The sequence below is a fragment of the Argiope bruennichi genome, chromosome X1 (genome assembly GCF_947563725.1).
Source record: "Argiope bruennichi chromosome X1, qqArgBrue1.1, whole genome shotgun sequence".
NCBI classification, from domain to species: Eukaryota; Metazoa; Arthropoda; class Arachnida; order Araneae; family Araneidae; genus Argiope; species Argiope bruennichi.
The window spans coordinates 41,966,507-41,983,403 of NC_079162.1; the positions used below are offsets into that span (position 1 = coordinate 41,966,507).

Genomic DNA, 16,897 nt, shown 5'->3' on the forward strand with positions numbered 1-16,897 from the left:
TATTTATTTGTAAAATTAAGCTCTTTTAAATAAAAACATTTATAATCATTATTTTGTCTTTAAAAAACATTTACTCTCTATTATTTTATGAATTTATATTGATGCAAATTTTTGATGAATGTCATGTGAAATTATTTCACCATGAAATATTTAAGAATGCTTAATTTCTTTTGTGCGATTTAAATATATGTAACTACGATTTAAATTTTATATTTACGTATAAATAAGACTTTTGCTTTCTAGAATTTTTTTTATTTCATTATATACTGAAATTCCCCTTCCAAATAAGCATTTTATAATAAGCATTATACTGAATAATCAGGAAGTTCGAAAAAAATTTATTCATATATAAAGGATAAGTAATGATATTGTAGTGCAAAGAGGTATTATAACTGAGATACTGAGTGATATAGATATAATAAGTCTAAAAAATACTTCGTAAGGAAAATTTGCTAGAAAGCATCTTTGGGTATATTATTATTTTTAAAAAACAGATAATCTAGCTGGCCGTTTATTTGATTGTACAATGGATAGAACAAGTTACGGATTGTATGTTACATATAGCAGAACTAGCTTCATTACATAAACAGAGTAAAAGAAAAACAGACTAGAAGTGAGCATGCGCTGAAATTGCCTAACAACATGTTTATTGATCGTATTTTTACAAGAGTCCCACGTCACAGGGTAAACAAATTGGAGAGAGCAAAAACGTGTAAAAATGCAACGTGCAGTATGTCCCCTTGAACCGATGAATTTTTCAAAGTGGTAAACTTTGAAACAATTCCTCCAAAATTGATACCGTTTGGTTTCTAATCTCAAAATTTCGTTGTACCACAGAATTCTGATTGTAGAGCAGTTTGAAATCTATCAACAGTGGATCATTTCTAACATTAGTAAAACCTCTGCACTTCTATCAAGTATACATCATTCTACATTTAACCATTTTTTAAAAGTTTTCATTGGAAAATTATTTTTGCATTTGTTTTTTCAAATAAGATTTGCACTTAGAGAGAACTTTTAATGACATCTGAAGCATCAAGCAACGAATTATTTATATATAACAAAAAAAGAATAGCCAAGCAAATTTTGTAAACATGATATTGAATTAGATATTCATCTTTAATGATTTGTGTACATTTTGAGAGATTTGATTTGTGTACATTTTCGTCTTTAATTCAGAAATAAAGTGTCAATGAACACGACAGTCAAATTTATCAAAGCCATCAAAAGATATTGTCGTCAAACAGATGCTTTACTGATACCAAAAAACACATTAAACAGATTTTATTTTTACATCTTTCCCTTCTAGCTTATAAAATTATTCAGATATATTTCTAGCATGATATTTCGTATACAGTTCTCACTATATGCGATTCATTACGAAAATCTGAAAATCTTGTTCTAATTTTTTTTATTTAAAACTATGGATTTTGAAAATTTGTATTTTTTATATAAATCTTAAGAGTAGAAAACAGATAAAGACATTTTTTAAAAACTAAGCAATGAGATGAATATTTTAAACAAATCTGGGCTTAAATTGTGCTCATTGTGAATTTTCTCAATTCGCTATTTAGACAAATTCATTAGTGCTTTAAAAAGCTAAATAGTCACGCCGTTTTCCTAGTTAATTTAAAATGTATTTTCATTTATTTCTGTTGCTTTGAAATTTTCAGTATTTGCTAGAGGATACAAATTAATGCTTTGTGTTTTATTAAATCTTTTTTTGTGTGTGCTTTTATAGGTAAGAGAAGAAAGAAAATACAAATTTTTGCTCGATACCCCTAATTCAGAAGTAGACAGAAAATTATCCGCCGACTTAACAGCGAAAAGGCCTGATGCAGAAACGACAATAATAGCTTTAAAAACTTATAGTCCTTTCTATTCTTTGGATGTTAATGGTGAGCTATTTTTAGTAATTTTTAATATAAATTCAAATGCTCGTAGCTGCGATTTAATTGTAGCGTGATTATCTGGCACAGCGATGAAATTTAAAATAATCTTAGTTATGATTCTTCATGTTAGAATTTTTATTATTGCTTTAGTATTGTTAATGTTTATAGTTACTTCCGAATTTTTAATATTTAATTGATAGTGCTTGTAAACTAAAATTCAAATTTCCTGAGCTTTAAAAAAATACAGGAGGAAAAAATATTTTCCACTATGTTGTACATAATTAATTAAAATTATATTTCGCATCTAGTATAGTTTATCACTCTGGTGATTTATAATACAATTTCAAATTTGAGTACTCGCAAACTTTAATAAGTTTAGACGCATCATTTTACTTATTTTAATATTTATATAAGACAGTATTAAATTCATTTTTTATTGTTATTACATATGTAGAAAAATGAAATATAGGAGCAAAAACAAAATTTTCATCAATTTAAAAGAAAGCGTATTCAAAAAAAAATTAAAAAAACAAGGAAAATATATCAAATTAAGTCTTGCTGTGTATTTTTGAATTACATGGAACTTGTAATACTATTTTTTAAAACAGCATTATCACTCTAAAAAAATAATCTGTCTTTAGCTAAGATGTATAAACCCTTTTTATAGTATTAAAGGCTCTCTCCATTTCCCATGATCATTTGTTTCCAGGATTTTTGCAATCTTTTACAAACTTTAGCATATCTACGAAGTAATTCCTGAAAGTGAAGTTTATGTAAAACAAAAGAGGTGTGCAAAGAAAAGAGTGTTAGAAAAGGAAAGATTGCAATTTTTTAAATTTCAACGCATTGAATTTTCAAAAGTCTTGAGCATAAATGTCTCGGGAAAAAAAACTATTAAAGCACTAAAAATTATCATCATTAGTTTTGTTTTGTTTTTCAAGGAAAAAAAATCCATCTAACAAGAAAATATTCTGAATATATACAATATGTAAAATATGTTTACATGCAAAGTAATACTTTTTTTGGTATTTATTTCTGGAAAACACTTTCATCTATTTAAAAATAAATTATTTAAGAGATTTATTATAAGTTTCTTTATAAGTTTACGGTATTTTTCATTCTGTGTGTCTATCTACACAGATTTTTAAGTATGACACAAACTTAATTATAAGAAGCTTCGTTCTAAGTTAATGCAATCTCTTTATTTTCAAATTCTGTAAAAGTAGTTTAAATTTCTTTGTTTCATTACAGTTGATGTCAATAACAGAGCAGATGCTTTCCGATTAAAAGCTGATGCTTTGGGAAACCAAAAGAGACGTTACTCTCTGTTAATGGATGTTGGCAAAGATGTCCGAGGAGCTCGTCTTGTCGAATATCAGCCGAAAATTTCTCTTATCTTACCAAATGTGAGACCCATAGAACTATCTGGTACAATAGTTTTTTCAAAAGGAAGGAAAGCACTGGTATCAATCAACATGCAGTCAAACAGCTTTGATTCCCCTCTTAATATTAAAGGTAAACGATTTTTTTAAGAATGTGTATAATTTCCAGAATTTCCATGAAAATTATAGAAATAAATATTTTTCTTAGTTAATTTTTCATAGATATTAATATGTTGATTTATAAAATGTCTTCTTATATCTTCCCACCTCAATTCACGCGCACCACATTTTTCATGACATAAAAATATTCTAAAAAGTGATCTCGCTAAGACACTTTATTCCCACATTTGCAGCATTTTTTTTGTTGTTGTTTTCCTCTACCTCATTATGCTTAGCGTTAAAAATATAAATGGAGGCAAAACATTTTATTGTTGTTTCGCCCCTTTCACCCGGCGTCTCTATATCCTCGTCCAGTGGCGTATTTCCAATTAGGCCAAATAAATGAATTTGTAAAAAACGCAAATACAAAACTCTAAAAATATTAATTTTATGAATTATAATATATAAGAATAGTATCAGCACTTTGCCAATTATAATTAGTTAGATATTAGTTTGCTTCCGCTCATTTAGTACAGTATTTAATACAAAGTAGCATATCTTTAAATAATTTCCGATACAAATGTGTATGTTACTCAGTCATGAGTCATATTAAATAAATAAAACTGTATGCATTTTTTACAAAATCGCGGAAATAAAAATAATTAGCCTAAAGTAAATTACAAGTATGCTAATTAAATTAAAAATCCGTAGAAATGCAGAACGAACTTGATCAAAAAGAGGGACTCTTTATAATGTACATTGCCCAAGGTCACAAAATGCCTAAATTCGTCTTTGTCCCCTTCTCTATTACATCATAACGCCACTAGATTCGTGACCCCATTTTTTTCATTTCCCTCATTTCAAGATCGTGGCAAAATATCTTTCCTAATCCTAAACTTGGGAGACAAAGAAAACTGATATTAATTTATTTTAAATTATAAGTATAGATGAAAAAGGAATGAAGCTAATTGAAATGAAATGAATATTTATTCAGGAAATTTTAATGAATGTTTTAAGTAAAACTTATGCATACAAATGTTGGGAAAATTGGCTAATGGAAGCTTTTGAAATTCAAATTTATATCAAATTTATTACATGTGTCTCTAGTTAGGTTCCTTTTTAATAAGGCAAATCCCAAATACAACAGTTTCCTAACCACACGTATATTTTCCTCCCTGTCTTTCTTTAATGGATATGACAAGTTTACGTTTAAAAGATATTAGTTGTTATTGATGAGTTTCAAAGCATTTGAGATTATAATACGCCGTAATTTTTTTGAAATATGGAGCTATTTTCTTTATTCCTTGAAAGAAAGAAATTCCTGTCTCTCATATAGTGCGTTTCTGCTTAAAAATATCGCAACTCAAAATTTAAGAGAGATTATGCAGTTTTGTTATTTTAATTCTAATAATTCCCCAATGTTTAATATAACGATCCACATTTCCACAATATATATTTAATAAAAGATCTGAATTAATACGAAGCTGAGTTAAAAGATCAATTTTAAAACCCTGAAGTGACATAATATAAGAGATTTTAGAGCTCCATATTCAACCTTTGCTATTCATTAAAGACTGTCAGAAATATTCGTCAAATAATTTATTCTTATCTTAAAAGCAAAACTATATGATTATTACCTTTATAACAAGTTCATAAAATACTATATATTACAGATATAAAATAATAAAAAAAGGGATATGGTGAGGAAAAAATAAGTTTTGTTCCACTTAGTAAAAAATAAGTTTTGTTCCACTTAGTAAGTTTTGTTCCACTTTTGTAGGAAATCTTGCACAGGAAGGAGATATCGATTTGGAAGAAGATTGGAAAGTCTCATCTGAACTGAACATCACTGCATTTTCACAGATTCATCGACTTCAAAGCAGCTTAGGAAATCTGGGAGGAAAAGGTCTTTACTTAGATTTAGGCCATCATTATGAGCCAGACGGTAGAAGCTATGAAAGCGTGACTGTCAATGCAAAGTTAGAAAATGTCGAGTTACGAGATCGTTTACAATTTAGCTTAGACGCCAAAGTACTTCTAGCTGAGCATCAAGATTTAAATTCTCATTTCAGATGGGATTTTAGTGTAAAACCCTTGGGTCATTTCAAAAATGATGTTCTTTTCAGATATGGCGAAAATTTTGAAGATAACAAGCATCTTGTACGGTTGACTCAGAAAGTTGCTCTTCATGGTGATTTCGACACATTTCAGCACATGGACCTAGAAAATAAACTGGGACTAACCATATCTTGCTTTGATTTCGACAAATCTGCTGCATTGAGCGTAGTTTGGGATTTTGAGAAAAGGCCAAAACTTTTTGTTGAAGTTGGTGTAAAATCTAGTCCAGATAGAGAAATAAGCTTGAAATATGATTACAGACACGTTTCTAACAAACCGCTTAAGTTGGTAGCTGATGGGAAACTTGTGTTTTACGATCATAAGGTTTTGTACAGAGATCATGTAGAGGAAGTTGCTCGTAATGAATATCGAGGACAAGCAGTTCTGACACCCAGAGAAGGAAAGGATATCACTATTAATTACGTGTATAAAATAAAAAGTCAAACTCATTTCCATCATGAATTGGACGGCACAGTTAGTTTTCCAGCAACGCAAACCCCTGTCAAGATAAAGGCCGATCTGGAAATTACATCAGACAGTTTGAAACTCAACAGTATTGCTGACTCAGGAAGTCGCGCATATTCTATAGATATGAATTTGCAGAAAACAGGAGCTAGTCGAGTTGCATTAAATACGCCATATATAGAGGGTAATGTTAATGTTGATTCCCAAAACGGAGATCATTCCGTACGCGCAGATATCAAAACGGTTGGAAAAGACGACAGAAGAATTGTAATAACAGGAAATATAGCTCAAAATGATATAACAACCTTAACTCTTGATATTCAATGGGATGCTGATAAAGATTCCGAAAAGAAACTGTCTATAAAAGCAAAAACAAACAAAGCAACCGAAAATGGCATCGATAAGCACATGATAACTGCACAAATCAGTTATGAAGGATCCATAAACGTTGATGTTACAGGGAAAATAAGCACTGATCTTCTAAGAGGTCCTCATTATTTCCGAGCTGACTTCTCTGGTAATATGGAAAGTATGGCTATTGAATATACTCATGAAATTAAAAATGGAGAGGTTGAAAGTGTAGCGAAATATTTAAGAAGCAACGTAGAAAAATTAAAACTGAACATGAAAGGCAAATACGTCTTAACTGGAACCAAATTTCAAATAGAATATGGATTATTTTTGACTTCCCCTTATAAAACATTTGATGGAAAAGAGCTGTACTTCCAAATTATGGCTGACTCAACGGAAACTGCAAGGACATTCATTGCCGAATATCGTATCAAACCAGCAACAGTCATAGGCTATGTTGGGAAAATAGATTATATCAGAAAGCGAGGATGGCCTGGCCAGATTACCTCTAACTTACTTGTTACTGTGCATCAGAGACCTGTGTATGAAGGTAATACTCTCATAGAATATGGAAATGGCAAATATTCGTGGAAAACAAGTTTTACACCAATTTCGAAGAAAAAAATTAATTTGTTGACTCATTTTGAACACTCAGCTAAATTTGCAGCTTTCCATCATTCAATGGCATCTACTTTAGAATACTTACAGAAGGTAGAACTGAATGCTGTAGCAGATTTAAGAAATACAGAGGATGCCAAAGTATATTCTAATTTGGATGTGAACCACCACAAAATGTACGATGCAAATGCAACGATGAAAATCCGTAGTATGGTTGATTTTGAGGGACAACTGGTGATTTTGAGCAAAATAACTCCATCTTTTCATCTTTTTTACAGAACACAACCATCTGGCCAATTAACCAAGTATGATATGAATCTTGATGTTGATTCTGTCAACCTAATAGCTGGTAGCGGTGAAATTAAGAAGCGTAAAAAGGGAGTTAACGCTGACATGGTCTTTAAATATAAAGAGAAAGAATTCCTCAATCTTAATATTAATCAAGAAATCAAATCGAAATCAGAAAGAAATTATGTAATCAAGGTGAAAACTCCTTGGAGATCATATACATCCTATATAAAAGTAGCCAAAGAAAAGAAAGGAAAGGAAATAAAATATGAAACAAAATTCTGCAGAAATGAAAAAGACCAATGCATTAGTATCGATGTAACCCACAAAGAACTAGCCGATGGTGATGAATGGCAAATAGCCTATGAACGCGGCGATGTTGCATTCAGCATTGAAAGAATACGAATTAGCACTAATGAACTATCTCGTTTCCATACCGTCATTTATAACGGAGATGTTCGATATGGCTATGATTTAAGATTTGCAAAGGAAGAAAACGGACACAGTGTGAGTTTAGGAATCATCCTTCCGTCAAGAGAAATTGTTACAAAAACATATGGCGAAATATCACTGAGAAAACCTAGAGTCAAATTCGAGTTCCAGACTGACGCACGAAAACATCCAGAGAGAAAACTCATTACTGATATAAGATTTGAAAACCATCTTGCAGATAACAGTCCATCAAAATTAGATGTTATCATCAGTCACCCAACATACGAGAAGGTAAAAAATTATAAATATAACTTTCTATATAAATATATATATATATATATATATATATATATATATATATATATATATATATATATATATAGTTTTCCTTTACGAGGAACAATAAGTTTCCAAGAAATATGTAGATTTGTAAGCCGTAGGAAGGACATTTAATCAATAATGTGAATATTAACATAGCAAACTGGTTAATTTATTAATTATCAGAAGGAAATATATAAGTATTTATCATCATATTTTCAGACATTAACTTAATAATGTAACACAGAATCTTTTTTCCAATAATCCTTTTTAATCTGGTAATAAAATTCATTCACATTTTATTTGCTCCATTTGCTCGGTGGTATATTTTTATCACATTTGTTACAGTGTTATAGTTATTTGCTATAGTGTTATAGTTATTTATTATAGTTTTTATCACATTTGTTCTCACATTTGTCATAATATTCTATCCTTTAAAAGGTTATTTTAAATCAAATGTAATTTACCCAAAAGACTTAAGGAATGTTCTGTTTTTAAAAATATAGTATAATTTCTTTTTTAATAAGAATATTACAGTTAAACCTTTTTCATCTCAAATTTTCTCTTTTATTATTTTTTTTCAATGATAAAAATGGCGTTCAGTACAAGAAAATAAAGATATTTTCGTTTAAGTTTAAATATATTTTAATCCCTTCATTGGTTTATAGCTTCAAGAGTTTTCTTAATTGTCAAATATAATAGCAATCGAATTGAAAATAATTTTTAGCTCATGCTCTTTCAACTCATTGCAAACGCTATATGGACATTAAAATTCAACAATAATTTGTAAGTGCCAAGATTATAAATTTTGGCAAACATATATTTAATCATCAAAAAACTCATTTTTCCGCAGTGTTGTGTATTGATTTTTAATAACACTCATTTTTCTGTAATGTTGTGTATTGATTTTTAATAATACTCATTTTTAATATGCAGTTTTAATTTCTTTTTAGCCCATAGAACTGCAATTGATTGCTGATTTTGAACCCACGTTAAATAAGTTTTTCACAGCTCAAGTATCAGCAGATTACTCTAATAATCCTGAAGATAAGCTCATTGGAAAACTATCGATGGAATCTTCAAAAGATGGAAAATCTGGCACCGTTCTTGTCGACATTTACCATAAAGGTATAAAATATCTTTGTCTTTTTCGCATGATAAAGTTGAATAATTCGACTCATTAGCAATTTGAATTGAAAATTTTTAGTAAATTTATGACGTTATTGTTCAAACAATAGGCTGCAAATTAAAAAATATTCCTCAATCTAAATTCTTTTATTTCATTTCCTATTAAATAGTAAAAAGACAAAGTCCACCAAATTTCATAATAATATATGATAACTCTATTTTGAATTATTTGATTTGAAGTGAGTAAAAAATAAGAAAAAATCAATTTTGAAAAAAATGCATTTAAAGTATACACTAGTATGCTTTAATAATAAATTATGTGTGTACATACTTAAAATTCTCCACATTTATAGGTTATGCCTTCTTCCTCCTCAACATTTAATAATTTCCCTTTTTTAATCATTTTCTTTTCTTTTCTGGCAATTTTTGTGTTTGGCAGTGAATGCCGCCTAGATTCGTATATTCTATTTTTGTCGATCTCAGCAAATGCTCTAACTGCATTTGCACTATTATACACTCCAATAACCTTAAGAACATTCAGTAATCCTATAAAATCTTCATTAAAATGTATTATAGACATAAATGTCCCTAATCTCAGGATTTGAAGCTCAACAAAGACATCTTTAGGTACAAATTACCACAAAACATCATTAAAACTCGCATTGGCATTTTTCATTTTGCAGTGCAAAAAATGTTCCGTATTTAAAACTAAATTTATGTTCATACGAATTTTTAACATGTTTTTGGCCCTTTAAATCTGTACTTCTGATTATTTAAATGTCCACTTCCAGTTTACCTATCATTATGAAAATATTAATATCTTGACTTCTAATTAACTCAGAAATTAACGTTAACTTCTAATTAGCGTTGCTAAAAGTAAACCTGTTTTGGATAGCTCAAAGACTGGTCTATCCAATAAAAGAATTTTTTTAAATGTCATTTTTGGTGAAAATCGATCTTTTCAACGTGTTCGGATACCTTAATTAGGCATTAGAGAAAATAGCACAAGTAACGGGCTAACTGGCATATTAAATAGGAAATTAATTTTTTTTTTTTGTACTCATAAAAATTTTTATTTAATTATTAAAAAGTAGTCAATGACCTCTATAATAAAAACATTCATTGAGAAACAAATAAGTTTCTGAAGTAAAATATACGTATGAGACGCATTTGTGACAAAATAATGTTTTCAGTTACTTGGTTCAGAAGCTTATTGGTTTTATTTTTTAAGTAAAATAAAATCTTTCATGCAATTAGAGGTTTTTGCTGTTATTTTATAAATATGGACATGAAAAATAAAATTTAACATAAACATACCATATATCTACATTCTTTTTTTTTTTTCATGCCAGATGAACAAAATTTGGATTTCACGATCAAAGCAAACACCACTATGGATAGTAATGAAGATTATGGAGGTGTTTTCTATTATTGGAAAGACGAAGATGGGGCTGATGTTCAAGCGTTCACTGTATTCCATTATATTGAGAAAGAAAGAAGATTCTATTTTGAGGTATAACAATTTTCTTCCTTATTCTTTGTAATAAATCGCAAATCATATTAAAGGTGTAATGGTAATATGTCTTGTGCTAAAAATGCTTCAATACTTATATTAAAGCTATATAACATGACTAAGAATTTCAAAATTGTTTAATTTTTGAAGGAACACAAATAAATTTGACTTCTGCTACATACTTATAATTGATTTTTTTTATTTAAAAAGGTCTTTTTTTTTTCTTTTGTAACTGTGTGCTATTAAGTTCAGATTTTAGCATAAATTCTTATTACTTTTCCAGTTCAACAGACCAAAGTTTGTCTATCGATTAGATGGTGCAGTAGTTACTCCACCAACATTATTAGGGGAAACTTGCGAAACAGATTTGACGTCAGTATACCAAGGAGAAACTACTAAAGCCAAGCTAATTGCAGACTACAAAAAACAATGTTACAAGTTAATAGTGTATACCGAAGAAGGTAATAAATTTTTCTCTATTTTCTTTATTTTCACAAATTTGAAAATTTAAATTTCATTTTCTCTAGTCAATAATGTTTATAAATTAAAAGATAAATATTGAAAATGCTTAAGGTTTTTTTTAAATGTTTTGAATTATTTCCTTACCTTATACTTTTTAAGTTTAAATCTATCCTCATTCAGATTTTAATTAAAGCATGAATTGAAAAAATATTATCATTTTAGAGTAAAATAAGTTAAATTAAATCTTCCTGCAAAAACAATGCATTTTATAAAATATATTCATGCAAATCATAGTTAATTATTTTAAAAAATAACAACTATGCTAATGCTACAGCTTTGCTAGCAACAATCTTTTATCTATCAGTATCAATAAAAAACGGAAATGCTTCAATTGTATATAATATGTTTGCTAATGATAGCTATAGATGTTTGTAATTCAACGTAAAATGGGAAAAGATAATTCAATTAAATAGTTTTCTAAATTTAAAATCATAATGATAATATGTAATGAAAAATTATGAATATTCTGGAATAAAATGACTTAATTTAATTCATTAGTAAAAGAAATATAAGTATAATAAAGAAGTATGAAAAATAATGCTTCTTTTATTTCGTTCGTATATAGCAAAATATATTATTTTAAGAAATACAGTTATGATGAGGTTGCGTTTTTGAAAGCAATGGAAATTTATTGACAAGAACTTATGAAGTAAATTTAATAAAAATAATTTACAATCCCATTTCTATAAATGTGCTTGTAAATGGTATTATTTATTTTTTCGTCTTTTCCAATCTTTAATTTAAAATTCATTATCATATATATTATAGAATTTTAAATTCTTTTCTTTCCAAATTCACTTCTAAGTGGCGCATTTATAAAAAATTAATATTAAATTATATTAATCGAATTAAATCATAAATGAGCTATGAGAATATTAAAATGTGAATTCTCATCAAGAATACATAAGTACACGAAATTTCGAAACTCTAGAGCATCAGGAAATGAGGGAGAAATCCATAATAATTTTCTGTCTTTACAAATATGAAATAAGGCAAATTAAATAAAAGTCTGGAAAAGTTGAAACGGAAAAATCAGTAAAAATCTATAAAAAATGAAGAAATCAGGTACTTGCGAGTGTCAGTTACCGATGTAGACAATCAAATTGGAAAAAATTGATTTATGTAATTTTTTTTTCTGAATTTAAAATTATGCTTTAAGTATCAAAACTTGAAATTGATTATTTAATGTTTAAATAATGGTATAAATTTAGGATGTGTTTTAAGTCAAATTGATCTTAAAGTCTCTAGATAAAATAAATTATACCGTATAAAAAATTTTAAGAAATTCCTTATATTATTTAAATATGCTAGCAAACTTTCAAAATAAAATCTTTTAAGAAATATTCTTACGATATCAATCACTTTCTTTTTTTTTATGTAATTGAATTTTATGTTTTACAAAGAAATTGAAAGTTCATCCTTTAGAATTATTGCAATTACTATTCTTTATCTTTTGCATTAAAATGTATTAAAAGTATTCGAAATTTATTTGTTTAAAAATATAAACTTATTGTTGTAATTAAATAAATAAAGTAAACGATTTTTGTTTTATATCAGTTTCAAAAGAATTTAAGTTTTTAACAAATACATCATTTTTCATAAAACTGCTTCTTAATTAGAATTATTAAATGCTTTTATTTATTCCAGTAATTTTGTAAAGGAATATACTGTAATAATTTTATTCCACTTTTAAAATCCGGAGTTTCTTCTAATCGTAAATTAACCTTTATTTTTCAAAATTAAAAATTCAGAATTTAAAAAGATTGAATTCCGAATTTAAAACAAAGGAATTAAAAAAAATAAAATCAAGCAGTTTTCTCTAATAAAGTCTATAGCAAATGTGCTTTAATATGAAAATAATATGCATATTTTTTAGTTCTCTGTATTATGTTTGTTTACTATGCAATGCAAATATTTTAATTCTCGCATTTAAAAAACAAAAATTCGAATTTCTAATATTGTGAACATAATCTTTGCAATATTTTATGAATTTTGAGCAATTTTGAGCAAATATATATGTGAGAATTAATTATTTCAACAAATGAAAGACGAGTCCAATAAGAGTTTTGCAAAATGCCCGCTTTTATGTTTAACTAAGTTAAAGCATTGCTGCTGCTGATCCTGTTTATAATATATTGTATGTAAATGTGAATTATTAAATTTATTTTTTCTATAACAGGTGAAACAAGTCGCATCATTGAAGTGTGTGTAAACAGCAGAAGCCGAAAAATTCTCTCCATCGTAACTGAAAGTTTAGACGATGAAGGACAATGGACATTTGACTTCTCGTTGGACATTGTGCGAAAAAGCTGGAGAACCATCAAAATAATGAGTCATTATAGCCCGGAATTTTTGGGACAATTTTTGGTACGATGAAGTTAATGATATTTTCTTTTCATCATAAAATAAATTGTTTAAGGACGTAAATAGTATTTATCCTGAAATATTGTAGTGCATTGTATAAAATCTGTGAGAATTAAATATTATTATTTAATGTCAAACTTATACGACTGGTTTCCATCTCACTAAAAGATGACTAATATTCTTAGTCATGAAAACAAACAAAAAAACTGAAGGAGTGATTAATAGCCTTCAAATTTTAAATCGAAAGACAATTCCTTCAACTTCTGACGTTGAAACTTCAACATATTATCGAAAACTTCTTGTAATAAAAAATGTTGGTGAAGGTAAGCTTTGTTTTAAAATTAACTGGAAAATCGATTAAACTTGCTTGAAATTCAGATGTTTCAACAACAACAACAAAGAAAGGGAAACATTTTGACTATTCTGGTGCGCTAAATGCAATTTTGAGTGTCACGATGAAATTTAACCATTTTTCTACGCATAGCGATTTTTAAAATTTAAAGAATAGTTCACATGACGAACTTGTGCATGGCAAACCAAAAATAAAATATGCTTCCCTTTATTTTTAAACTAGGGGAATTGGGAGAGATTTTACTATATTATAATTTTTATCAATTTGTTGGATTTGCTTGCATTTATTTACATTAACCGGAAAATAATTGAAACATTTTTTTTATCGTTTTGCAGTTCAAGGCTACAGCATTCGGAGACGAGTTAACCACAGCAGGAGTTCGATTCCTTCCTATGTATGATTCTCCAAGATTCAAAAAGATTCGAAATTCGTTCCATTCTAAAATTTTCCAACCAACATTACGATTTTTCATACCTGAAGCAGCAAAATTCATCGCAGATTTGAGAAGAGACACTACTTTCGCTGTAGTTAAACTTAGAAACTATTACAATTCTTTACCGTAAGTAAAAAAAAAAAAAAAAAAAAATCTTTTTTAAAAAAATTCTTTTCTTAACCGTGCACATATACATGTATCCATTGTATCTTTCTTTAAAAAAATCAAAATTTATTCTATTTTAAATAAGCAATAAATTGTAGCTAAATAAGCAACATCAACTATCTCAATTTTGCAAACTTTGGAAGAGAAAGAAAGAGTTGAAGTTTTCCAGCCTACAACGAGTATTTCTGATTTTTTTTAGCATCTGATATGAACATATGACTACATATTCCTCATTTTGAAAAATTCAGTTGTTTTCTCCTCTTCTAAAATTTGCACAGTTGCTGTAAAAGCTGTTGCTCAGAAAAAATAAGTTGATGCATAAATAAAACTTTTTCATCAATTGGCATATTTTTTAAGCAGATGAAATTAAATTTTAATTGGTGTTATATTTTAGTCACATAAGTCTCTCATGGTGTGTTTGTAAATGAGTAAAATCATGATTCTACTAGCGAAATAATTTACAAAATCTTAACAAAGTTTACTTGGAGCTTTATTGTTTTTTTCTTAATATTTTATTTTGATTTTTCTAAAACTGTATGATTATGTGTCATTCATTAAATAAATGTATTACATGCAGCTTTTTTGAAAACATAGACGAAATAATACAATAAATTCTTTTATCATTTTTTCTATATTCCTCACATTTACTTATATAGTAGTTCGTATTTGGTATTTTAAAAAAAAAATATTAGGACTAAATAATCGTCATCGAAAAATGTACGGCTAAGTAAATGAATCAACGGTCATTAAGACTTCATCATATAAACATGCTTGAAAAAAGTTTGAAGCATAAAGTTTGAAGAAAAAAAAAGTTTCTAAAGGATTTTTCATGCAGAGGGCAAACTGATTTACCGTTAACAATAGCGAAACAGATTTTCACATTTGAATAACGTTAGGATTTCTTTTTAACGCATAGAAATTTAATCTTTATACTACCACTTGGTTACATACGTCCCACGAAAAAGAATATGAACATCAATGGGATTTTATAAATTCTTAAACTCATTGAATATTGTGCCAATGTTTCAAAACTCAGCAGAAGATCTGAAAAAAAAATAACCAAAACTTTATCTACTATGAATCTAATTCCATTTTATAAACTATATTTATCACCTTAACTTACATGATATATTAATTCAGAGGCATTTTGTGTAAAAAGTTCTAAACAAAATAAATGTTTGTGAGATATTTATTGTTGTTATTTTTTTCCTCTTACCTAGAATACAAATGGGAGCTAACGATCCCAGCCAGTAATATTAGTGGGACACATATGTCACACTTCTTTAAATTCCTTCTCCTTCACAATATGATAAAGATCAAGTGTGACTGACTTCAACAGAGCCTAACACATTTTTGTTGAAAAAATGTTAAAATTTAAGAAGGCATCTAAAAGAATTTTAAAATGGCATTCTAAGAGTTAACAAGTTCCTTTCCTGTCTTATGATGATGAGATAAATTTATAATGTGCATCAAGACTTATAAGTAAATAATAAACATTAAACAGCAAACAAATGAAAATTTAATGACAATTTTAAATAATCTCAAATGCAATTGTCTGATCTAAAATTCATTTCCTTTCATTACCGATTTAAAACATGGAGCAGAAAGTGCATCAGGGCTATTATATAAGCTGCAATGCGAAACTTATAAAACAATTTCAAACGTGAAGCAATAGCTGAAGAAAGCTTATAATCCCTGGTTTCAAAAAAATGAAATATAATATCTCAAAATTAATGAAGCTTTAAGAATCCGTCAATGTATTTTCATGTATCTAAAGTAAACGTTTGGTAATTTGGACAACAAGGTAGTTCTAAATAATTTCTATATTTTGCAAACAAGTGCACAATTCCTTGGATTTTTATTTTATGTCTTTCAAATGCTTCTTTAGAACTCAAATAAACAAGATTTCTAAAGTTTTCTTCTGTGACATCTTTAATCAACTTTAATAGTCTGCTTTTACTTCTATAATAAACTAAGTTTCCCATCTAAATTGATGATAACTCTTTTCGTTTTATAGACCATTTACTGAAATCAAACAAACCATACAAAGAGCAAGGCAACTGGTGAGAAGTGCTCTTTACGAAGTTTGGAGTGCTGTGGAATCCTATTATAAAGAGTATTTCAAAACCGCTATCAATTTCGTAAATAAAGCAACTGGTATTGTTAAAGCTGTATGTCATAACAACGAAGATTGTAAAGCTTTCGTTAATGCTTTTAATGACGGAGGATGGAAAGGACTGGCAAATCAAATAAAGATCTTTATTCAGTCCATACCTCGTAAGTATTACCCCATATTCACATCAAAGACATAGTTGGTCAAGTTAAATTTTCATTGTTTTGCTAGATTTATTTTCAGCTCTGCTCAAACGTAAATGAAGTTTCACTTTTCTGAAATATGTATTAACGCATGTCTTATTATTTATTTTTACTATAATATTTCGTTGTAATGTTTATTTT

At 28.1% G+C, this 16,897-nt stretch overlaps 1 protein-coding gene across 2 annotated transcripts in view; it reads left to right on the forward strand.

The window, feature by feature from the left end:
* LOC129959427 (apolipophorins-like) overlaps nucleotides 1–16,897 on the forward strand; it is a 66,726-nt gene that overhangs the window by 35,249 nt on the left and 14,580 nt on the right. For both annotated transcript variants that reach the window (XM_056072252.1, XM_056072253.1), the window contains exons 18-26: nucleotides 1,742–1,898; nucleotides 3,144–3,407; nucleotides 5,154–7,936; nucleotides 8,917–9,091; nucleotides 10,444–10,604; nucleotides 10,888–11,065; nucleotides 13,306–13,493; nucleotides 14,178–14,401; nucleotides 16,458–16,717. In XM_056072252.1, the coding sequence (XP_055928227.1) occupies nucleotides 1,742–1,898; nucleotides 3,144–3,407; nucleotides 5,154–7,936; nucleotides 8,917–9,091; nucleotides 10,444–10,604; nucleotides 10,888–11,065; nucleotides 13,306–13,493; nucleotides 14,178–14,401; nucleotides 16,458–16,717 (4,390 nt within the window). The remainder of the gene's footprint in view (nucleotides 1–1,741; nucleotides 1,899–3,143; nucleotides 3,408–5,153; nucleotides 7,937–8,916; nucleotides 9,092–10,443; nucleotides 10,605–10,887; nucleotides 11,066–13,305; nucleotides 13,494–14,177; nucleotides 14,402–16,457; nucleotides 16,718–16,897) is intronic.